We start from the raw sequence: 25,799 nt of genomic DNA, 5'->3' as shown, positions 1-25,799 counted from the left end.
GGCCACCCACATAGGTTGTTATTCTTAACTTGTGGAATGCAGTGACAAATATAAAATACAGTGTATTCAGTAATTTAAAATAAAGGCGAAAACATAATGTTTTTGCTTGTATGCTGGAGGGTACTTGCTCACCTTACGGCATTCCACGTCATCATGCTTAGTAGAGGTATGAGATGACAAAATACTTGGCATAAAAAGCAAATGAGAGAGACCAGAAATGTATGGGAACGAAAAAGAGATAGAATTCTGTGATTTGTGATTTTTTTTTTTTTTTGAGTTTGCTTTTGGGGTCATGTCCCTTGTTGACAAGTTACTAGCACACACAAAAAAGCACCAAAAAACATAGGATTATGCTAACAAAGTACAGTACTGAAAAAGAGAAATGACTATGCTCTTGAGAAAGCTTGGCAGAAATCTAATATTATATTCCTAATAAAGTATAATTTATATGACCTTCTGCCGCCAAGAACACATCAATCAGTGTTACAACCTTCAAAGCCTTACAGCAGAAAGGGCGAGATCATCACATGTGACGGCAAATAAATATTTTAAAAGTCTTATTTTTCCATTAGTTATTTTGTGTGAAAACATGAGCAGAACAGTCACTGACCAAGAACAAACTTCTAAAGCTGGTGGATAGAGAATGCAGATGCGGCTTGCCAGTTAAGAAAATAAATATGTTGAATGAGTGAATTAATTAAATTAAAAGAAATATATACGGCCATTTAAACTTAGAGAGTTACTGCACTTTCGTTCTGCTTTACCTTCCATTTCTATGGGAGCCTCTGGATGCCTCTGTTGACCTATATTTACATTTTGCCTCATCAATCTGTCTGAAAAAAAAGTGTTTCCTGAAACTGCTGTTCAGCGGCCTTACATGCCCCCTCTCCCACTTTTCTTCTCAAGCCCATACCACCTTCTTGAACTACATAACATAATACATTCCAGTTAAGCCCATACTCTCAGCCTTGTTTAACTTTGCACAGTCATTAAATGTTAAACCTTTCTATACATGCCTAACCCTCCTCTTGCTGATCTCCTCAGCAGCAGCATTTCAGTAACCCTCTTCTGCATATTTCAATTAAAATTAATACAAATCAGTTTTGAAGCTTAGAATTTTATGGTGGCCACTAGATAAGTCAGTTATAATATGTGTTGAAAATCCTGTACACTACATTTCCAAACATTATCTTCTTTCAATAATCCCATTCCCCACATACACATGCTTATACATACTTCCCTACCTCTCACTTGCTCCACTACGCAACATCTTCTGCAATTCAAATTCTGTGCCCTGAAAACAGACATACATAATCCATTGCATAGGCACAGCAGGTGTTTGAGACCTGTTTTTGTCATCTGTAGCCATAAAAGGGTGTTCTTAAAGAAGAATGCCCTTAAAAAAACAATTTTTTTTTATAAAAAGAAAATTAATCTCCCGGCCGCCACAGGAAATCTCCGTTTTACAGACAGTGGACTTAGAAATAATGTTTACATTCAGTTATTTTGTTAGATTTGCTTTTGGTCATTCATTTCACTCACACTGCTTAAATATCTAAGCATTACTTCCAATATATAATAATTGTATAACACCGGATCTGTGCAAATTGATTGCTCACAATTATCCTGATTTTAGCTATAGATCCCCACCACAGATGAGTTTTAGGGGGAAGCTTAAATATACAGTAAACACCATTTCCATTAGATAAGCTGAAGCATAAGAGTTTAAGTGGTGATAGCATACTTTATAATCTTACCTTCGTACGGTAATGTATGCATGAGGTCACAAGCATATCTGCATCTGTGCCAATCATGCCACATTTGCATATTGTTCACCTGCTTTCTGGTTGTCAATCTAGGGTGTCATCATGCCCATTCCTGTGTGAAATAGCCGGTGGGTTAATGTTCTTTAACAAAGACCAGACAGTGTCCCACTGAGAACAGCACAAACGCAGACTGTCAGACTGAATAAAAAAAAAATTAAAATAAATAAAAATTGTACTCTTTGTGTGATTGGGCTTTACGGCGCCCTAGGCGGTTGCCTAGTTCGCCTATGCCTAAGGCCGGTCGTGTATGCAGGAATACTTCATGTTAGATGAAGTGAGATCACACCATGCTGAGGTGTGAAAAGATTTTGCTTTACACCTCATAGCAGATCAGTAACATACTGACAAAACACAGTAACCTTACAAAGCTCCACTGTCATACTAATCTAAAGTGCCTGAAATGCAAGACAATCTGGTTGGGAATGATGACAGTGAACAGCTGAAGGTATCTAGCCAATAATGGGTGAGGGAATCATCAGGAACTGCTGCAACACTGAGTGCAACACAGTTGCTATGGAGACTTGACCTGTATGTTGATCATGCATACGTTTGCTTAGGAACACACTATCCCATAGCTACGAGAAAAAAAAAAACATGGTTATGTTGATGACATCATGAAAATGCTTACCTCAATGTTTAAAAATATTTGCCTCCAAAGTGGAACAGATGGGGTCTCAATTGGCCTTTTGACTCTTATGGAACACAAATGCCATAAGGGTCTCACACATGTTGAAAACAGAATGGGCAAACTGTCAAACCGGAGGGAGAGCGAAATAAGTTGGTAGTGTATATATATATATATATATGGGGTAGTCAGGAAGCTGGGGTAAACAAAAAAGTTTAAGAGGAATTGCAATGTATGCTTTTGTACCATAAAAACATTCATGTGTCATGTGTGAGGGTACTTCAGGTCTTCTGCTGAGGAGGAAGTAGTAGGAAATCTATGATGAGGGTGACTAGTCTAGCAAGAACTGAAAGTAGGAAAAGATGATCAGTCATTAGTGAGGTTGCTAATGTCATTTCTAAATAAAAGACAGTGTACCTCTGGGGTGAAGGCAGAGTGGGCACAAGGGTGTTACATAACAAATACTAACAGTTTGGATGAGAAGGGTGTAATAAAAAAATCTGGTTATGGAATGGCAATGAAATTATTTATTTATTTAATTTTACATTTATTTACTGGGAACGTCCGGACTGGGCCAGAGGTCTGTTTTCAGTGGAGGTCTGGGGAGAAAAGCTCCATTACATTTTAAAAGAAGTCACAAGCAGAAATCCGGGGAGTGAGAACTTAAAAGGACAGATATTTCAGAATACACTTCAGTTACATAGTTTGCTAGGAGTGAGTCTCACTGAACTTGCAAAATACTGAAGCTGTGGCCGAAGTTAGTTTGGCATTTGGAAAGTGTGTCACTCACCAGAAAGGCAGTTTTCCTTCTTAAGGGATTACAGGAAATGGGAACTGCCTGGATAGTTTCAAAACAACGTGAAGACTGACAGAGCAACTGACATCTTTGATATAAAATAAATGCCTACCTGAACATTTGCATGCCCTTTACAAAGGTTATTAAAAAAATGGGAGGAGGAGCAAAGAACTGCGAGTCATGCAGAATATGTAAATTAACTGGGAAACTGGGAAGACAGTCAGCATAATCTTAAAAGGCAAGTCATACACGAACACTAGAGGCCTTGTATTTCCTAAAACCCTAAAAGTCTGGTAGCACATCAAATGGAAGGAAACACTGAGGGGAAGACAGCTGATGGATCCTCCCTTTGGTAGGATCCACTAAAGTCAGCCTGAATTGGAGATCTGAAAGCAGGGAGGGGTACTGGAGTTGAGAAATTCTGAAGGAGTTTACAAATGGGGGAGAGAGAGAGAGAGCACTACCCACTTAAACAGTTATGTCTCTTTTCTATTGAATTTTGGAGACATTTGCATGGCATTTGGTTACTTGTGTTAAGAAGAGCTGTTAGTTTCAAACGCACATCATTGACTGCATCAGAAATTAACCATTCCTAGATGTGGTTCATGGAGTTTATAGCTAACAGAAAAAAATTCAGTCAAGAAAGCAAAGCGGACACCATGATTTTGTGTGTGTTGAGAGGATACTTGTTTTAGAAATTCACACTCGTCTATACGTGTGTATATATATATATATATATATATATATATATATATATATATATATATAGCTATATCTATCTACTTCATTTGCCCGACCCCATTTGACCGACACTTCATTTGACTGACAAGTACTATTGGCAAGTAAATGGGATATGCCCCCTTCCCCACTGTAGTGCGACCCTGGAGTAAGAATATATAGTTTGCGGGGGTGTGGGGTAAGCAATATTAAAGCAAAACTAAACAATATAATATGAAATTAAGTGGCGGGTTTCGCACCCCCACCACCCCCCTAACTATATATTCTAACTCCAGGGTCGCACTACAGTAGGGAAGGGGGCATATCCCATTTACTTGCCAATAATACTGGTCGGTCAAATGAAGTTTCGGTCATTTGGCATTGGGCAAATGGGTGTCGGTCAATCAGAAGTTAGGGCAAATGAAGTAGACCCATATATATATATATATATATATATATATATATATATATATATATATATAAAATGAGAAGTTCTGTACCTACCATAACGTTCCATGTTAGTTGTCTTCTCTCGCCTTCTTTTTTGCTGGATGGGTTCAGAGCCGATCCTCGGCTCCGACTCGGCCACTTACTAAAGCTCGAGAGCTAATTTTACCGGCTCGAGGCAACCCTATATCCCATGATGCTAGGCGATAACTACCCAGATCTCGTTTGGTAGCTAAAGAAAATTATGCAATATAGTCCCCCAACTGGAGAGGAGGAGGAAAAAGGGAATAATCCCGCCAAAGAAATCAATCTAATCTAGTGACACTAGGACAAGCTATTTGGCTGGAAATGCTAGATCAGGACTCTTCAAGGAAGAGGAACAATCTTCTCAGTCTGTCCAGGCTAGGGGGATGGTGGACGGGATGCAAGAAAGAAGGTGAGAGAAGACAACTAACATGGAACATTATGGTAGGTACATAACTTCTCAATGTTAAGTTGTCAATCTCGCCTTCATTCTTGCTGGATGGGACCGCGCCCCTAGCACCTTCATCCTGGGTGGCTCAATGGAACAGACTCTCGAGAACGGTGGAACCAAAATTTGCCCTGTTTCTGGAGGCCAAGTCCAATTTGTAATGCAAAACAAAGGTATGAGGAGAGGCCCATGTGGCTGCTGCACAAATAGTGTCTATTGGTAGTCTAGCTTGAAAAGCTGTAGATGTAGCTAGTGCTCTAGTTGAATGGGCTTTTGGCCTAGAAGTCAACTCTCTACCTCTGAGTTGATAAATACATGTAATCACAGAAGACAGCCACCTAGATAGGGTTACCTTAGATACTGGAAGGCCTTTCCTGTTCTCTGCATACAATAAAAACAGTTGATCAGATTTCCTGATTTGTTTGGTTCTGTCCAAATAATATCTGAGCTGGCGATGAACATCCAGATAATGTAGTTTTTGCTCCACTCTATTAGTATAATTTGGGAAAAAAACTGGGAGATCAATAGACTGATTTAAGTATGTCTGCGATGCCACCTTGGGTAAGAAAGACAGATTAGCCCTTAGAGAAACTCTGTCTTTGTGGAAGATTAAGTAGGGAGGACGAATGCAGAGGGCATGAAGCTCAGATACTCTCCTAGCAGAAGTAATGGCGACTAGGAAGAGTGTCTTCCAGGAAAGAAATTTCAATGAACAGGAAGCCGCAGGTTCAAAGGGGGGAAGAATCAAGGATGTTAATACTAAATTTAGATCCCACTGTGGTGGAGGGTCTTTGATCGGAGGCTTAAGTAAAAATACACCTCTAAGGAATGCCTTGCAAAGCTTATGGGACATGATGTTGCAGTCCAACAAGCCTATATGAAAATTTGAAATGGCTGCCAACTGAACTTTTACTGTGGAGGAAGAAGATCCTGAGTGAAAAATTTCAGCTAGGACGTCCAAGACCGAATGAATCAGAGCAGTAAAGGGATCTATATTCCTAGCTTTTGCCCAGAAGGAGAAATGTTGCCATTTACTAGTGTAAATCCATCTGGTGGAAGATTTAAGGGAAGCTACTATGATATCCCGGATGGGATTAGAAATCATAGAAAGCCTGGCTAGGGACGGAAGTGGAGCAACCAAGCAGTGAGGTTGAGAGAAGGTATGGATTGGTGCAGCTGCCCCGACTGGTGGGTCAGAAGGTCTGGAACCGGGTCCAGATGCCAAGGCTGTACCAAAAGATAACGATGCAGGAACGGAAACCATATCTGTCTAGGCCAATAAGGGGCAATGAGAATCATCTTGGCTCTCAAGGCGGTTGCTTTCTGAATTACTTGTGGTATTAGAGGAAAAGGTGGAAAGGCATAGAAAAGTCCCCGGGGCCAATCTTGGACTAGAGCATCTCTGGGGGGATGGCCTGGAAGGGGGAAGAGGGTGAAGACGTCAGGGCATTTGCTGTTTTGAGGCGTAGCAAAAAGATCGCAGCAAGGAAGGCCCCACTTCTGAAAAATCTCTTCCATCACAGATTGTTTGAGAGACCACTTGTGAGGCATGAGAATAGCTCTGCTCAACCTGTCCGCTATGATGTTGGACTTCCCGGGGATATGCATTGCTATCAGAAACCGCTGAGAAGAGATTGCCCACTGCCAAAGTCTGAGTGCCTCTCGACACAGGGGATAGGACTTGGTTCCGCCCTGCTTGTTGATATACCACACTACGGACATATTGTCCGTTTGGATTGCAATAGTCCCCAGGGGAAGAGAGTTGTGGAGGGCTTGCAATGTTAAAAGCACTGCTCTCATCTCCAAGACATTTATATGCAGGTGGCATTCGAAAGGTTGCCAAGTGCCATGGACCATCCTGCCCTGAAAATGCCCCCCCCCCACCCGAACAGGGAGGCGTCCGATGTAACCATGGCGACCGGGGAGGGAGGAACAAAGGGTCTGCCTTGATGGACTTGAGGGGACAATATCCACCAGGACAGATGCCTTTTGCAAGCTGGAATTATCATGATCTTGTGATGCATAGGGAGTCGTTGAAAAGACCATTGGGTGAAAAGCATCCACTGTAGGAGACGCATGTAAAAGCGGGCAAGGGGAAGAAGTGTTATAGCGGCCACCATAAGACCCAATACTTTCAGGACATACCTGGCCTGAATTTTGTCGCTCTGAAGAAGAACATGGATGTGGTTTTGAAAATCTAAGACCCTTTGATCTGTTAACTTTGCTGAAAGTTGTACGGTGTCCAAATTGGCGCCTATACAGGTAATACATTGACAAGGCGACAAGGCAGATTTTTCGAAATTTAGAGAGATTCCTAGCCCTCTGCAAATGTGAATGGTGTAATCTCTGGCTTGGAGAAGTTGATGCCTGGTGGTGGCAGTGAGGAGCCAGTCGTCTAGATATGGAAACACCTGGAATCCTTGACGTCTCAGGTGAGCCGTAACCGCTGCCATACATTTGGTGAACACTCTGGGGGCTGTAGTGAGACCAAAGGGCAGGGCTCTGAATTGGTAGTGACTGGCCCCAAGCCGAAAGCGGAGAAACCTTCTGGAGCGCCTGTGAATTTTGATGTGATAGTACACATCCTGAAGGTGCACGGAGCACATCCAATTGTCCTTGCCCAGAAAGGGTAGAATGGACTGTAGCGTGACCATCCGCAATCTTGTTCTCTTTACAAACTTGTTTAGTTTGCTGAGATCTAATATTGGTCTCCAGTCCCCTTGTCTTTTTCGGTACTAAAAAGAACCTTGAGTAGATTCCGGATCCTAGTTGGTCTGCTGGATGGCTCTTTTTGCTAGCAGTTTTGATATCTCTGGTACTGCTAGTTCCCTTAGACCGGGTGGAATGTCTGGAAGGGTTCCCTTTTGCTGAACTGGGGTTTGGATAAAGGGAATTTTGTAACCCTCGGATATGATCAACTGTAACCATTTGTCTTGATTAAGGGAAAGCCAGGCTTTTGGGTACAGCGACAATCTTCCCCCGACTGCCTCCGAAGGTGGACAATCGGGCAACATCTCAGGGATGCTGGAAGGGTTTGTCAGAGAGAGGCTCCCTGCTACCCTGATTCTGCGGACCCCCTCTGCCCCTAGGGTGGCGTCTGTTGTTGTTACCCCCTCTGCCTCTGGGGGTAAACTGACCTCGTGCGTCAGGCGTGACTCCTTGAGATTTGCGGAACCACATTTTCCCACCCTTCTGACCCTTGGGGTATGGTCTTGAAGGGGTGGAGAAATGGACTCCTATGGCAGAAAGAGTCTTGCCATCTTGTTCGCATCTGGTCAAGGTGCCTTTCACTTGAGGTCCGAACAAGGTCGAACCATCAAAAGGAGAATTTGTGAAGGACACCTTGAAGGGGTCTGCAAAATTACAAAGCCGCATCCAGGCGTGACGCCTTAATGCCACTCCTGTGCCTGCGGCCCTACTCGCTCCATCGGCTGCATATGAAATGAGCCGCATGGAGGAGTTAACAATAGAGTTTAGGGTTCCTAGCTGTGAGTTAATTTTATCCTGGGACCCAGCAGCTGACAGATCCTGTAAAACTTCTCCCAACTCTTTGAGAACATCTCTCTGAAGGCGGGTGAAGTGACACAAGTAATTCAGCGACCGCATGGCAAAGGTCGCTGAAGAAAACATCTGCTTACCGTACCTATCCATAGCCCTAGAATCCTTGTTAGGAGGATGGATAGGTACTGAAGGATCGGCTAGTACCTTCTTGGTGGCTGCAGCCACCACCATGGCATCAACCGGGACACCTTTTGTCAAAAATTGCCTATCAGGTGGGGCCGTAATGAATTTAGAAGGCCTCCGAGGAGTGGGTTCCACCGAATCTGGGGCCGTCCACGCCTTGCAAGCCACCACATCCATAAGGGGGTCGAAAGGTGGAGACACCCAGGAGGTGGAGGGTCGAGAACCAAACGCCTCCAGGTAAACCGACTCGTCCTCGGAAGGATTCAGGGAAGGCCAGTTCCCCCTCTGCTTAAGGATTTCAAGGATGTCTGAGAAAGATACATCCTCAGAGGGGGACCTTGGGGATCCCTCCGACTCATCCAAGTCGGTATCGGATGTAATAGACTCAGGAGAGTCTAGATGTTTCCTCTTACATGTCCTCTTATGTGGAGGCTCACCTGACGGGTCAGGAGAAGCCTCGGAAGAGGAAGATATTCCCAGTGGGCCTGGAAGCAAGAGAGTGGGAAGAGACGTCAGCAGGCACTGTAGTGGGAGGAGCTGATGGAACTGACCGGTGACTACGCCCTGGGGCTAGTACATTCCTCATCACCTCGAAGGCTCCCCCATCAGAGAGGCCAGAGGGCTCCTGCTCCGAAGAGATAGGAACCCCAGGCCGCACAGACAGGGAAGGCTCCGAGGCCAATGTCGGGGCCGAGCTCACCAGCGCAGACGCTCCGAGAGGGAGAACGGGGTCGGACAAGGGTCCGATGCCACTCGCCACCTCGGAGCCGGCGAGAGAGACCAGACGCCCGGATCCCTCCAATGAAGGCATCAAGGAGGAGATCGGAGCAGAGGACGACGGAGCCGAAGGGGGAGGTATCGGCTCCGATGCCACAACAGTCACGGCTCCGAACTCTGGAGGAGAGTCGAAGGAGGAATAATAGGTGGATGTGTAATAGCTACCGTCTGATGAGACGGGCTATGGAGCATTTGGGCCAATGCCTGAGACTTTAATAGCCTACTCACCACTCTCTCAAGGCCGTGGTCAGAAAGCCTGGACAACCGAGAAGATCTGCTCCTATGGCTCCGCTCCGAGAGCAAGGGTGATCTCGGAGCCGAATGGAAAGACTCCAACGATGGGGATCTTGACCTCTTTCTGGAGGTGGGTGGAGCCGAAGGAGCCGAGGATACGTCAGCTCCAGCCGGAGCCGACTGAGTGCAAAGATTCAGCGGTATCGGCGCCGAGTGGAGCCGATACTGGAAGCTGTGACACAGAAGGATCGGCTCCGGCCAGAGCCGATCTTGTCACAGAAGGTGAGCCAGCAGCCGACGGCTTGGGACTCGGAGCCGACGGCTTTGCTGGCTTCGAGGGCTTCCCCGGCGCAGACTTAGTCGGGGAGCTCTCGGGCTTTAACAAGCCCCTCAATATTAATTTGTTTCTGCGCTCCTGCAGGACTCTTGGGCTGAATGCGTGGCACACAGAAGAAGAGTCCTGCAGGTGCAGGGGTCCCAGGCAGTAAACACAAGAAGTGTGACCGTCTGTCAAGAGATATTTTCTGACAGCACGAGTCACACTTCTTGAAGCCTGAGACCTTTGTGTCCTTCGACATAACAGTGTCGAGGGAGCACCAGAGTAAAAAACACACACAAACACCCAATCCAAATATAAATAAAAAACTGGGATACTAACACACCCAAACACTCCACAGAATCCCTGACAAGAAATAGGAAAGGGGCAGGCTTAAGGCCTAACCTAGGGGAAGGGATATATAACTGGGATAAGGGAAATACAAGGTACTAACGAGGAATAGGGTTAAAAATTAACCGTTACAAATTAAAACAATAAAAGGAGTGGAACTAAGACAAAAAGGGGTGACTAAAAGTCTGAAATTTGAAAACTTACCAAGAGCCGGTAAAAACGCACCTGCATAAAGCGGCAAACGAGATCTGGGTAGTTATCGCCTAGCATCATGGGATATAGGGTTGCCTCGAGCCGGTAAAATTAGCTCTCGAGCTTTAGTAAGTGGCCAAGTCGGAGCCAACCCATCCAGCAAGAATGAAGGCGAGATTGACAACTTAACATTATATATTTATATATAGGTTCATAGATTAGTACTAGGCTAACTGCCCCTGTGGGCCATTTTAATCCTAGCCAATTACCCCATGTAAGAATCAAACCCCACACCTTGTGTCTGTAAGGTAAACACCTTAATTAATAGGCCAACCTCCCACCCATATACACACACACACACACATGTATATATATATATATATATGTATATATATATATATATATATATGTGTGTATATATATATATATATATATATATATATACATATATGGATATGGATATACTTTAGTACATCGAATTTAAAGAAAACTGAAATTTATACAATTGAGAACAAAACTGAAAGTTTAAAATAATGGTACAGTAATGTATAATATCAAAAATTGCAAGATCGACTTGCGTGTAATTGCTCCTTTACCCTGGTGTTAGTATAAAACAGCACTTGCACTTTAATGGTTTGTACTATGATTATGTAGTAGCAAAACATGACTGCATATATATTACATATCACGTATCATACACTATTAGCACTGTTTACACTACCAAGTCTTTGAAAGGAAAGGAAAGACTTGTATTATAAGAATATGTACACCACTTGTAAAATTCGTAAATATGGGCATGCAAGTACAACGTTCGAGTGGATGAGTTGAGAGTATGAATGCTTGTTAGTAGACCTTCTCCAATGAAAAGGTAGCTGTTACAGAGGCATAATCAATTTGAATTTGTACTGAATCATCATAAAGCTAATTATGATGCAATGGAGTTCATTTAAGCAACAGCACCACTTTCAAAGATGTAAAATGAAAAGTTGATTAAAAATATAGATGTATCTCTAAGTTGTGGTCGGCTGTAATGGCTGCAGAATGTAGTGGACACTTTTCAGTAGATAATGTGTTTTCACAAAAAGTCAGAAAATAAGAAGTTATGTACCTACCATAACGTTCCATGTTAGTTGTCTTCTTCTCGCCATCTTTCTTGCTGGATGGGTTCGGAGCCGATCCTCGGCTCAGACTCAGCCAATACTAAAAGCTCGAGAGCTAATTCCACCAGCTCGAGGCTCCCCTATATCCCACAATGCTAGGCAGTAACTACTCAGATCTCGTTTGGTAGCTATACCAAGCAATATTAGTCTCCAAAAATGGAGTAACAAATTTCAGAAGAAGAAACACAAAGAATTCTGGTCGGTCTGTCCAGGCTTGGGGGAAGGAGGGAGGGACGCAAGAAAGAAGGCGAGAAGAAGACAACTAACATGGAACGTTATGGTAGGTACATAACTTCTTAATGTTAAGTTGTCAATCTCGCCTTCATTCTTGCTGGATGGGACCGCGTCCCTAGCACCTTATCCCGGGTGGCCTATCGGAACAGACTCTTGAGAACAGTGGAACCAAAATCGGCACGGCTTCTGGAAACCATGTCCAATTTGTAATGTGAAATGAATGTATGAGGAGAAGCCCATGTGGCTGCTGCACAGATTGAGTCTATTGGCAATCTGTCCTGAAAGGCTATGGATGTAGCTAATGCCCTGGTTGAATGAGCTCTAGGTCTTGAGGGTAATTTTGATGTCTGATCTCATAGATGAAAGTAATTGTAGAAGTGAGCCATCTAGACAGAGATACTTTGGTAACTGGAAGGCCCAATCTTCCTTCTGCATATGACAGAAACAATTGATCAGATTTCCTGAGTTGTTTAGTTCTGTCTAAGTAATATCTCAGTTGGCGATGAACATCCAAAAATGCAGCTTTTGCTCTGATCTATTTGAATAGTTAGGGAAAAACGGGAGATCAATAATCTGGTTTAGGTTAATTTGAGAAGAGATTTTTGGTAAAAGGATGGGTTCGTCGAGAGATACTCTGTCTTTGTGAAAACTAGGCAAGGAGGACGACTGCAGAGGGCTTGGAGTTCTGATACTCTTTTCGCTGAAGTTATAGCTACCAGAAAAAGTGTCTTCCAGGAAAGCAATTTCAGAGAACATGAAGCCGCTGGTTCAAGGGGAAGAATTAAAGACGCCAGAACCAAGTTTAAATCCCATTGAGGCGGAGGGTCTTTGATCGGAGGTTTGAGAAGAAATATACCTCTTAAGAAGGCCTTACAAAGTTTGTGAGCCATAATGCTGGATTCTGAAACACCCACATGAAAATTTGAAATGGCAGCCAACTGAACTGTAATGGTTGATGCAGAAGATCCTAAATGAAATAGTTCTGCCAGGAAGTCTAAAATGGACTGGATAGGTGCAGTAAAAGGATCAATGTTTTTCGATGATGCCCAAAGGGAAAAACGTTTCCATTTACTAGTATAAATCTTCCGGGTAGAGGATTTATGAGAGGCTATCAATATATCTCGGACCGAGCGAGATATTGAGGGAAGCCTGGCTAAGGTAGGAATTGGAAAAACCATGCTGTGAGGTTTAGGGAAGACAGAGATTGGTGCAGCTGACCCGACTGATGGATAATGAGATCTGGTACTGGGTCCAGATGCCAAGGCTGCTCCAAAAGGTAACGATGAAGAAAGGGGAACCATATCTGTCGAGACCAGTAAGGGGCAATGAGGATCATAGTCACTCTCAAGGCGATGGCTTTCTGAATTAGTTGAGGTATCAGTGGAAAGGGGGGAAAGGCATGCAGAAGTCCTCGGGGCCAATCGTGGACTAGAGCATCTCTGGTGGGAAGGCCTGGTAATGGGAAGAGCGTGAAGAAGTCTTGACACTTGCTGTTTTGGGGAGTAGCAAAAAGATCGCAGCAAGGATGGCCCCATCTTAGAAATACCTCTTCTAGAACTGATGTCTTTAGAGACCACTCGTGTGGCATGAGAATTGCTCTGCTCAACCTGTCTGCAATGACGTTGGATTTCCCGGGGATATGCGTTGCTATCAGAAAACGTTGAGAAGAGATCGCCCATTGCCAAAGTCTGAGTGCTTCTCGACATAAAGGGTATGATCTGGTTCTGCCTTGTTTGTTGATGTACCACACCACGGACATGTTGTCCGTTTGGATTGCAATAGTCCCTTTGGGAAGAGAGTCGTGAAAGGCTTGCAATGCTAAAAGCACTGCTCTCATCTCTAGGACATTTATGTGCAAGTGGCACTCGAAGGGTTGCCACGTGCCCTGGACTGTCCTGCCCTGATAATGCCCCCCCACCCGATCAGGGAGGCATCTGTTGTCAACGTGGCAACTGGAGGGGGGAGAGGGAAGGGTCTTCCTTGCAGAAGTTGAGGTGACGTGACCCACCAAGATAGTTGATTCTTGCATACTTGAGTTATCAGTATGGTATGGGACATTGGGAGTCGTTGAAAGGACCATTGGGTAAAGAGCATCCACTGGAGGATCCTCATGTAAAAGCGAGCTAAGGGGAGAAGGGGAATAGCTGCTGCCATGAGTCCTAGTACCTTTAACACTAATCTGGCTTTGACTTTGACCAATTGCAACAGAAGGGATACTTGGTTCCGAATGTCTAAAACCCTCTGCTCTGTGAGTGTTGCTGAAAGAGTTTGTGTATCTAATTTGGCGCCTATGAAAGTAATAGACTGACAAGGCGACAAGGCAGATTTTTCGAAATTTATTGAGATGCCTAGAGCTTGACAGGTTTGCATGGTGAAATTCCTGGATAGTAGAAGCTGATGCCTGGTGGTGGCCGTAAGGAGCCAAATCGTCCAGATATGGAAACACCTGGAATATCTGGCGCCTCAAGTGAGCCGTGACCACTGCCATGCATTTGGTGAACACTCGGGGGGCTGTAGTGAGACCAAAGGGCAGGGCTCTGAACTGGTAGTGACTGGCTCCCAGCCTGAAGCTGAGAGATCTCCTGGAGCGTCGGTTCATTTTGATGTGGTAGTACGCATCCTGAAGATCTATCGAACACATCCAATTGTCCTGACCCAAGAAGGGTAGGATGGACTGTAGCGTGACCATCCGGAATTTTGTTTTCTTGACAAACTTGTTTAAGTGACTGAGATCTAGAATGGGCCTCCAGTCCCCTGTTTTTTTTGGTACCAAAAAGAATTTGGAGTAGATTCCGGATCCTTGCTGGTCTGCTGGGACTGGTTGGATGACTCTTTTTAATAGCAGCTTTGAGACTTCCAATGCTGCTTTTTCCCTTAGACCGGGTGGAACATCTGGAAGGGATTTTTTTGGTTGAGTTGGAATGTGAATAAAGGGAATTTTGTAACCCTCGGATATGATCGACTGTACCCATTTGTCTTGAGTTAGGGAAAGCCAGGCTTCTGGGTACAGTGATAATCTTCCCCCGACTGCCTCCGAAGGTGGACAGCCGGGCAGCCCCTCAGGGGTGCTGAAAGGGTTTGTCAGAGAACACCTCTCTGCTACCCTGGTTTTGCGGACCTCCTCTGCCTCTGGGGCGGCGTCTAGTATTATTCCCCCCTCTGCCTCTAGAGGGGAATCGGCCTTGTGCGTCAGATGAGACTCCCTGAGATTGTTTCCGGATCCACATCTTCCCTCCCCTCTGACCTTTGGGATAGGGTCTAGAAGAGGTGGAAAAACGGACTCCTACGGCAGAGAGAGTCTTACCTTCCACCTCTCACCTGGTCAATGTATCCTTCACCTGTGGACCAAACAAAGATGATCCTTCATAGGGGGAATTGTTGAAGGATGCCTTGAAAGGGTCCGCAAAGTTGCACAGACGCATCCAGGCGTGCCTTCGTAAGGCAATGCCTGTGCCTGCAGATCTACTCGCTCCATCTGCTGCGTATGAAACCAGTCGCATGGAGGAGTTCACAATTGAATTTAGGGTTGCCAACTGGGAGTTCATAGCGTCTTTGAACCCCTCAGCTGTAGGATCCTTCATCAGTTCACCCATATCCTTGAGTAAATCTCTTTGGAGACGAGTGAAGTGGCATAAGTAGTTCAGCGACCGCATAGAAAAGGTCGCGGACGAAAACATCCGCTTGCCGTATCTGTCCATGGTCCTAGATTCTTTATTAGGAGGATGGACAGGAACAGAAGGATCAGCTAATTCCTTCTTTGTGGCCGCAGCCACCACCATGGCATCAACCGGGACACCTTTGGATAGAAACTGTTTGTCTGAGGGAGCAGTGATAAATTTGGATGGTCTCCTAGGGGTGGGTTCCACTGAGTCAGGAGCCGTCCAAGCCTTCCTTGCCACCACTTCCATAAGGGGTCAAAGGGAGGGGACACCCAGGAGGTAGAAGGGCGAGAACCAAACGCCTCAAGATACACTGACTCATCCTCCGAAGGGTTAAGGGCTGGCCAATTTCCCCTCTGTTTGAGTATTTCTAGGATGTCCGCAAAGGAGACATCCTCAGAGGGGGAACGGGGGGACCCTTCGGATTCCTCCAAGTCAGTGTCAGAGGTGATAGACTCAGGGGAGTCAATGTGCTTCCTCTTGCACTGCCTCTTCCTAGGGGGATCTCCTGCAGGGTCAGGAGAGACCTCGGAAGAGGAGGAAAATCCCAATGGGGAAACTTGAGGAGTTGGTTCTCTACGGTGTGAGACAAGGGGGTGAGCAGAAATCTCCGCAGGCACTGTAGTAGGAGGAGCTGAGGGAACAGACTGCGGGGCAGAACCCGGTTCTAGCATGCTCCGCATGACCTCGAAGGCATCCCTGTCAGGCAAGGTCAGAGGCCCTCGCTCCGAAGAGACAAGGACCCCTCCCGGCACCGACAGGGACGGCTCCGAAGCCGATGTCGGAGCCGAACTCACCAGCGCCGAAGCCCCGAGAGGGAGAGCGGGGTCGGACAAGGGTCCGATGCCACTCGCCCCCTCGGAGCCGACGAGGGAAGCCCGGCGCCGATATCCCTCCAAAGAGGAGACCGGAGCAGACGACGGAGCCGAAAAAGATGGTATCGGATCCGACGCACCGACAGTGATGGCTCCAACAAGCCCTGGCTCCGAACTCAAAGGAGTCGGAGGAGGAATGTAATGAGGGACGGGAATAGCCAACAACTGATGAGTCGGGCTATGGAGCATTTGGGCCAGTGCCTCGGACTTAAGAAATCTACTCACCACCCTCTGCAAATCATGGTCTGACAACCTGGAAGACCGAGAGGAATGTGATTTGTGACTCCGCTCCAAAAGTACAGGAGATCCTGGTGCTGAGTGTACAGAACCAATTGAGGGGGACCTGGATCTCTTTCTGTGAAATGGCTCCGATAATGGTATCGGAGCCAATGGGGACTTACTAGCTTCGGCTCCAGCCGGAGCCGAAGTAATAGTAAGAGTAGATCCTATAGAAGGGGATCTCGATCTCTTTTTAGAATGTGGCTCCGATAGTATCGGAGCCGATGAAGACTTAACAGCCTCAGCTCCAGCCGGAGCCGAGGTAATAGTTTGAGGCCCAAAAACATCGGCTCCGGCCGGAGCCGATGTCGGAGCCTGCTTTGACATTACTACAGTCGACTCAGGAGCAGGAGTCGACTGTTTTGAAGCCTTCGAAGGTTTTCCTGAACTAGACTGAGTCGGGGGGCCTTCAGGCTTTAACAAACCCCTTAGAATGAGTTTGTTCTTGCGCTCCTGCAGGACTCGAGGGCTGAAACCATGGCAGACAGCACATGAGTCCTGCAGGTGCACAGGCCCCAGGCAATACACACAAGAAGTGTGACCGTCTGTCAGAGACATTTTCTGACAGCACGAGTCACACTTCTTGAAGCCAGAGACCTTTTCCTTAGACATTGTAGAGAATGTGCCTGACAACAGCAAAAAAACACCACAGACACACCCTGTATAAAAGAGTTATTTTAAATTTAGCTAACAATCAACTATTAACTAAAGGCTAAAAAGCCACAGACACACACACACAAGCCCTTACTGACAAAAAAGAAAACTAAACTAGTCACTGAAGGACTGGGGGAAGGGAAGGGCCGAAGGCCTACAAGATAAGGGGAGAAGGTAAAGGACTCGACAAAAAGGGGTCGAGAGATCTAAATTTAAATTAAACTAAAAGGGCTAAGATATGAACAACAAAAAGCGGGTTTTAGAAGTACCTGAAAGGAAAAAGTTAAACTAACCTGCCTGAGCCGGTAGAAGAGCACCTCGTCAGCTATAGCGGCAAACGAGATCTGAGTAGTTACCGCCTAGCATTTTGGGATATAGGGGAGCCTCGAGCCGGTGGAATTAGCTCTCGAGCTTTTAGTATTGGCCGAGTCGGAGCCGAGGATCGGCTCCGAACCCATCCAGCAAGAATGAAGGCGAGACTGACAACTTAACATTGTTTATTTTCGCAAATGTATACAGGCTGTCAGGAGCAGTGCGCTACACTTCCAACTGCTTTTTCAGTATTGTGCATTTCGATTTTGCAACTTATTTTAAATTTTCGGTTTTATCTCATTTATATAAATTTCAGTTTTCCTTCAATTCAATGTACTAAAGTGTGTGTGTGCGTGTGTGTGTGTATATATATATATATATATATATATATATATATATATATATTTATATATATATATTTATATATATATCTACTTTGATTCACTGAAAACTCATTTCAGTGAATTTCAAAACACTCGCACCAAATCGCTGAAAGCCAAAATCGCTGAAAACTCATTTCACTAAATGAAAGTACTGTTGGGTAAATAAAACGTGTATGCCCTTTTCCCCACTGTAGTGTGATCCTGGAGTTAGTATATATAGTTGAGGGGTGTGGGAGAGAAGCCCCTCACCTACTTTTGGTTTTATATTGTTAGCTTTTAGTGAAATGAGATTCATAAATATAAAAGCTAAGTAGGTGGGGGGCTTCGCTGTGCCCCCCACACCCCCCTAACTATATAGACTAACTCCAGGATTGCACTACAGTGGGAAAAGGGCATATACATTTTATTTGCACAACAGTACTTACAAAATAAGTTTTCAGTGAATCAAAGTAGACCCATATTTATATACACATATATACGTATATATTTCTTGTACTGTGTTGACAGAATATACACTTAGTACTTCTCCACACATTACACCACAGGTAACTTGCACAGCTACTCACAATCATAATACTGTTAGATACATCACCACAAGTCTGTCAATACATCTACATTAATTCTGTCTATGCAACTGCAGCAACTACTGGTTTCCTTTTTAAGGTGCATCACACACTTGATCGGATGCTACTGTTAAAACACCTTCACATTTCCGAGGTCAGTGTCTCTGATTTGTAAGACCACGACTTTCCATCAACACCCTGGTTCTCCATTTTTTGGACAACAGACAAGTACAATCATACACCAAGGAAACCAAATCTCTGCAAAATCTTTTACTCCCATCCTGCCCTCAGATTAAATTTCACTGTTATTCATCAAGTTTCACAAACCTTAAACTTGTGCATTTAGTAAGACATCAGAAAAGGTGCTCATTTGCATAATTAATGAGCTCTCCTTAATTTACAGAATTTGGTTCTTTTAAAACTGCTGTTGGCTTGGACTACTTTTGTAGACAAGGTGTTTAGCATGCCTACTGATGCTACAGCACAGCAGTTAACTACAAATAAACTGAGAATTTCTACTGGAATGTAACCTGGTCTGCCCCTTGCTTTTGATGCCTCCCCAGTGTCCATTCTTTGGCTGCATGGGCACTGATCTTTGTGCATATTCATACTAGAAGATATGGCCATCATATCACTCTAGGTGACAACTGACGCTACATAAACGAAGATAGGATTTATCATCCCCTCAAGTTAATTCCAAAAAACATTATTTCATTTGTATTAACTACATTCATGAAGGCCATCTTTTCTGTGTTAATCCAAAAATACTTGTAACTCTGTACTATCACATAAAACCCAGTGCAAGTGACAAACATTGACTATTTCAATGCGCATGCGTGTATATATAATTTCCTTACCTACGTATAAAGAAAGAACATGCGAGTGTACACACACAAAGCAAATGTTAAAAAGGTCAAGCAGACATACCATTCAGTAAAAACTGCAATAAAGACCCAGCCAGCCAAACTACTCTCTTCATTAATACCTTAAACCTCCTGTATGGGTGTTCAGTGAAAGATATGCACATCACCAGTTAAAGACATACCAGTGTTTCCGTTGCATTGCTTTTAAACAAACTATTTTAAATATCTCTCTCTTTACCTCTATATGTACATTTTATGTAATGATTCACTAAAAAATTTGTAAATACATGGTGCATGGACTTCTGGCTACCTTTGGCAAGTGACAGTGGCAGAAGTATTCACATATTTTTGACACAACTTTGTTTGCTGGTACAGTCATGGAGTCAGTGCTGCACTCATGATGGGCTGGTGATAATAATGATCACATCAGAAAATTCTTGGTTCCTCCTCCTGCAGCCATGTAATACTTTCTTGGAAATAATCACTCATGATGGTGCTGTTACAGATTACTTTTAAATCAACGCAGCTAAAAATCAGCTTCTAAATATGACAAAGACCAATTTTACACAATATTTTTTAAACCAAGTTATCTCCAAATCTTTACTGTGATCTACAACCTCTATTGATTTCATGCAAGCTGCAAAGCACCAGGTACTATCTCAAACTACGAAAAACAGAGCTTCTAAATCCACGTCAGCATTAAACACCTGAAAAGCAAGATGCACGTCATTACAGTTCGGTATGCAACAGTAAGAACATGGGACACTGTCACAAACGAAATGCCAGCAAGTTGTCAGCATACATTTTTTGCACATCTACTTCAACATTGGTACTATACTTCTTACTTGATAATGTGATGTAATCTAGGATCTGTAAACTGTGTAGTTCTGTTATTGTGATTCACAAAATATATTCTCCCAGACACTGTACTCCGAACCTCCCATCCAGAAGGCAATGGTCCAAAATCTTCACAATTTACACTATTAAGATCCCTGAAAATAAGAGGAAAACCACTTACTATGAAATGCAACATCATAACATGCTTTATCAGCATCACAAACTGGTACAGTGAAAATAGTGACACCATAATGGAAACAATTTTAGGAAGGCTACCAACATTAAAATTAAATCAGTAATAAATGAGAAGTTTTAAAATGCAGCTGTTAGTAAATAAACTCAAATTAACAGCAGATCTTTGAAGCGTTGTCAGTAAATTATAACTCTGGGTTACATACCACTTTACCTGTCTTCACAGGCCTGAAATTGCACAAATAGTGGATTCCTTCCCAGTAGACAAATGCAGGTTTGTGCTGCTGTACACTCATTAGGTACGTGTACAGCTCCCTTTTATATCCTGAATTTGTACAATTTCTCTTCAGTTCTTCAAGGCACTTTCCTGACTGGGAATCATGGATAAGGTAGATAAAAAGCCTAACTTTAAATGCAAAATGAACAGCAGTATGTGTAAATATAATTACCCTTGCCCAAGGAGTGATAAAATCAAGGAGTAGCAACAATGAAACAACTGAGAAAAGGACACCATAATTAGTACTATACATGAAAAAAAAAACAGTTAATACTGCTACATGAAGTACAATTGTGCAAGTCCTATTTACCTGTAACAGAAGATGTTCGTAGAACACACAGGCTTACTGGGATATGGGTAGTAGTATCCTCCTACCCTCTCTCCAACAGTCTATCAAAGCTCAGAGCTCTTCCCATGGCCTGTCTGTGGGTGTGGTGGACTTATCACCTGGCAGTACAGGGGCTGCCTTTCAAACCCACAGACAGGATCCTTTCAGCTTTCTAGGGTGTAGCAGTAACAGAACATGAAAATGCAAGTTTTGCAAATGAAGTACAGTTGTGTAAGAACTTACCATAGAAACAGATGTCCTACTGTCAAGTATTGTAGCATTCCTGATTAATGGGCTATCACAACAGGTCTCTTCTGGCACGGGCAGCAAAGTTTTACCTTCCCAGTACCATATGTCCAACTTTTGACCTTAGTGCACAAGCATAGGGATATACAAGCAGAGGTACAAGTGTAATTCTTCAGACTATCTCTAAATAAGCAGCCTGAAGACCCCTGAGAGAGAAAACTGGTCAGCCACGAGAGGTATAGTAATAAAGGAGCAAGAAATCCCCCTTGGTTCTAGGGTATTTCCCATGGGATAGGAACTGTGGGAGAAAGCATAAGTAAGGAGAAAATACAAGTATAGAGGGAAGAAAGTTAGGAAAGAATACTACAACAATGATCAGTAGGACATCTATACTGTTATAGTAAGTTTTTACACAACGGCACCAGGTCCTGACTGAAAACACTGCTACAGATTTATTAACACATGGGTGAGTTGAAGGGGAGGTAGGGGTGGCTGGTAAAAAGGCAGAACTGTTGAAGATGCCAGATAGGACTGATCTTGAAAAGGCACCTATCCTGTAGTGTTTAGTGAAATGTGTACAGATGACCAGGTGAGCCTCCAGTATGAAACTGGCATCCATTCCTTTGTAGAAAGCTCCAGAGGCTGCTACTGCATTGGTAGAGTGAGCTTGAGAACATGAAAGCAAGCACTTGCCATGTACAGAGCAACAAAATGAGATGGCCTTAAAGATCTAGCTTGCAATGACTTGCTTGGATACCAGCTAACCTAATTTACAGTCCATGAAAGAAACAGTTGATCTGACTTTTGAATGGACTTTTTGTCCAAATAGAAACTTAGCTTTCAATAAAAGTCCACAGAAAGCAGTATTCTTTCCCCTGATTCTGTGGATTGAGGAAGAAAGTAGGTAGGTTTATGGCCTGATTGAGACACGTCATTCACTACTTTAAGCATGAATGAAGAATTAGTCCCAAAGATCACCCTGTCCTTGTGAAAAACAAGAAAGGGAGGAATGGTCACAAGTATCTGAAGCTCTGAAACTTTTCTAGCCGAAGTGAGGGCTAAAACAGTAGGATAGTTTTCAAAGTGCAGAATTTGTGGTTTACCGATGTAGTCAGTTCAAAAGATAAGATAAGCTTCACTAGCACAAATTTGAGGTCCCAAGTAGGGGTAATGGGTTTTCTAGGTGGTATAAGATGCAAATCTCCTTTAAGGAATAACTTGACCCCAGATTTGGACATTAGTTGGAAGTGAGAGGTAAGCAAGTGGAGATGGCTGACAGATGACCTCTGATGCAAGAGTAAGCCAGACCTGCATGAGTTCACACAGATATTTCATAATGGAAGGTACCTCTGACTGGTTGGGGTCCTTGCCAATCCTTTAGCACCAACAGGGGAATCTCTTTCATTTGGCTATGTACAATTTATGAGTGTGGGTCTCTTGGCTTCTTTCATCCAGAGTTAGATTTAGGGCTGACCAATTGGGGTGAAGAAGCAACTTTTTCGGTTGTGTCGAGATTCATTTGGTGTGACAGTTTGTAGTACTTGCTGTGAAGGCTGCCAGCCTAGCTAGATAGAATTTTACAAATAACTCTATGTCATTGTAAATATTAATATAATCCACAGGCGCGTTTTCACAAATGTAAGAAAACTGTTATAAGTTCTGAGCTTCAAAAATGTAACCACAGTGCACTCTGCTGGAAGAAAGCTGGTAAATGAAGCATTTTGTGAATTTGATCTCAACCTCAGAGACAGGATGTCTGGACTAAAAGTCTTTCTATTGTCTTAGGACAAGAGTTAATTACTAGGTTTTATATGTCAAGCGTCTTTTACTGCTGTGATTTCCTGGCAGGTGCTAGATTACAAAAAAGAAGTTATGTACGTACCATAACGTTCCATGTTTGTTGTCCATCTCGCCATTCATTCTTACTGGATGGGTTCAGACCCGATCCTCGGCTCCAACTCGGACGAATACACTAGCTCAAAGTCTCTAACTTGGCTCATGGCAGAAATATATCACATCATTCAGTGGTGTAATTCCCCAGATCTTGTTTGCTGCCAACCATAAATAATTTCTCCAAACTACAACAGACACAACAGGTGTAGAAAAAACAAAGAAAACTACAAAGGAGCTCCTTAGTAAGGAAGGAAATCCTCACCTCTAGGTCCAATAAGAATGAATGGCAAATTGGACAACAAACATGGAACGTTATGGTAAGTACATAACTTCTTTATGTTATGTTGTCCTATCTCGCCTTCATTTTTACTGGATGGGACAGTGTCCCTAGCACCACTTCCCTGGGTGGCTCACAGAAGAACACCTTTGAACACAGTGGAACCAAAGTAAGCCCTATCCTTGGAGACCAAATCCACTTTGTAATGAGAAATAAATGTATGAGGAGTTGCCCAAGTAGCAGAAGCACAAATAATGTCAACTGACAATCTGGCCAGGTAAGCAGAGGATGTTGCTAATGTTCTGGTTAAGTGGCCTCTAACTTTGAATGGTGGATTCCTGTTACTTGAAGAGTATATAAAAGTAAATCAATTTGAGAGTCAATTTGAAAGCGTAATGTTTGAAACTGGCATGCCAGTTTTTGCTTCAGAAAAGGAAATTAACAATGGTTTTGTTTTCCTGAAATCTTTAGTTCTATGCAAATAAAATATAAACTGTCTATGCACATCCAATTGCTGAAGTTTGTACTTTGCCTTGTTGCTATGATTAGGAAAAAAGACTGGGAGCTCAACAGATTGATTTAGATTGGTCTGGGAACAACTTTTTGCATGAAGGATGGATTTGTACATAGGGATACTTCATCTCTATTGAAAATCAGGCATGGAGGCTTGATTGATAGAGCTTGCAACTCCAAGACTCTTCTTGCAGATGTAATGGCTACCAGGAGAATGACATGGGCTCGAAAGCAGGTAATGTTAGATGAGTCCGGACAAAATTCAAATCCCATGGAGAAAGGTTATTTTTATGGGAGGTTTCAATAAACAAGTGCCTTTTAAAAATGCTTTAGACAATTTGTGTGACATCAGGTTAGGAGTATAGTCAAAAATGTGGAAATTAGGTATTGCAGTTAATTGGACTTTAATTGTAGCTGCTGCAGAGCCTTGCTGAAAAAGTTCCACAAGAAATTCCAAAATTTAACTGATTGGGCTACAGAAGGGATCAATATTTTTTGCTTGTGGCCAGTAGGAGAACCTCTTCCATTTACTAGCATACAACTTTCTGGTCCAAGTCTTGTGAGAGGATACCAAAATGTGTTTTAGTGCTGGTGTGAAGTCTTGAAGCCTGACTAAGTTTGGAAGTGGAGCAGCCATGCTATCAAACTGAGGGTTTGGACACCAGGATGAAGAGTTCTGGACATACGAGTCAGAAGGTCTGGAACTAGGTCCAGAACCCAGGACTTCTCCTGTAGGTGAGGCCAGAGAAAGGTGAACAAAATCTGATGAGGCCAGTATGAGGCAATGAGAATCAGCCTACTTCCCAAGAATTTTGCTTTCTGGATGACGTTGGGTATGAGGGGAAAAAGGGGAAATGCATACAGAAGTCCAAAGGGCCCAGAGGGGGGATTAGGGCAAAGTAGCTGCTGCATTTGGTATTCATGGGAGTGGTAGAAAGATCACAGCAAGGCCGCCCCATTTTCGGAAGATCTCCTCCCCTATGTTTTTATACAGAGACCACTCGGGAGGCATTAAAATCGCCTTGCTGAGCTTGTCCGCTAACACGTTGGATTTCCCCGGGATGTGCTTTGCTACTTGAATACTAGGAGTTTAGCAGAGTGTAAGACCTCTATGATGGAGAATTGTGGATAGTTATATGAAGTGAATCTTTCCTGATAGAAGATTTTGAAGGAGAAAATAGAAGGATTTTGTTTTTTTTTACATTTAAAGAGAGGTGATTTTGGAGCATCCAGTTTTTGGTGGTTGAGAAGGCTGAGTCAGTAGTGGGAGATCTGTTACGTTGGAGGCGCAGCAGATCAGGGTAGAATCGTCAGCATATTGTACAATTTTAGTATTGGGTATGGCTTTGTGAAAGTTGTTAATAAAGATATTGAATAGGACTAGCAAGTATGGATCCTTGGGGTATTCCAGTGGGGGTAGGGAGGAAGGTAGAGGTGCCTTGGCCCCATTTTACAGCCTGGGACCTGTCAGAGAGATAGCTAGAGAACCAGAAGAGTGCTTTGTAAGAGAGATCGAGGTGAGACAGATGATTCAGTAGGTGGGTGTGGGAGATGGTATCAAAAGTTTTAGACAAGTCCAGCAGAACTGAGGATACTATTTTACCAGAGTCACGAGCAGATTGAAATTATGTAAGAAGGAGACATGGGCTGTGTTGGTACTATATCCTGGGCGGAAGCCATGTTGGGTGGGAGACAGTAGCTGGTGTTTGGTAAGGAATGGCAAGAGCTGGAGGTGGATGCATACATACATACATATATATATATATATATATACATATATATATATATATATATATATATATATATATATATACACA

General features: G+C 43.6%; 1 protein-coding gene across 1 annotated transcript in view; it reads right to left on the bottom strand.

Annotated features, from left to right (window-relative positions):
- SMURF1 (SMAD specific E3 ubiquitin protein ligase 1) overlaps positions 1-25,799 on the bottom strand; it is a 2,072,011-nt gene that overhangs the window by 667,566 nt on the left and 1,378,646 nt on the right. Inside the window, exon 9 of the mRNA XM_044089363.1 lies at positions 20,265-20,411. Within this exon, the coding sequence (XP_043945298.1) occupies positions 20,265-20,411 (147 nt within the window). The remainder of the gene's footprint in view (positions 1-20,264; positions 20,412-25,799) is intronic.

This window comes from Protopterus annectens, chromosome 12.part0, assembly GCF_019279795.1.
Source record: "Protopterus annectens isolate FY-2018-M chromosome 12.part0, PAN1.0, whole genome shotgun sequence".
NCBI classification, from domain to species: domain Eukaryota; kingdom Metazoa; phylum Chordata; order Ceratodontiformes; family Protopteridae; genus Protopterus; species Protopterus annectens.
This window is presented reverse-complemented; position numbering and strand designations above follow the sequence as displayed.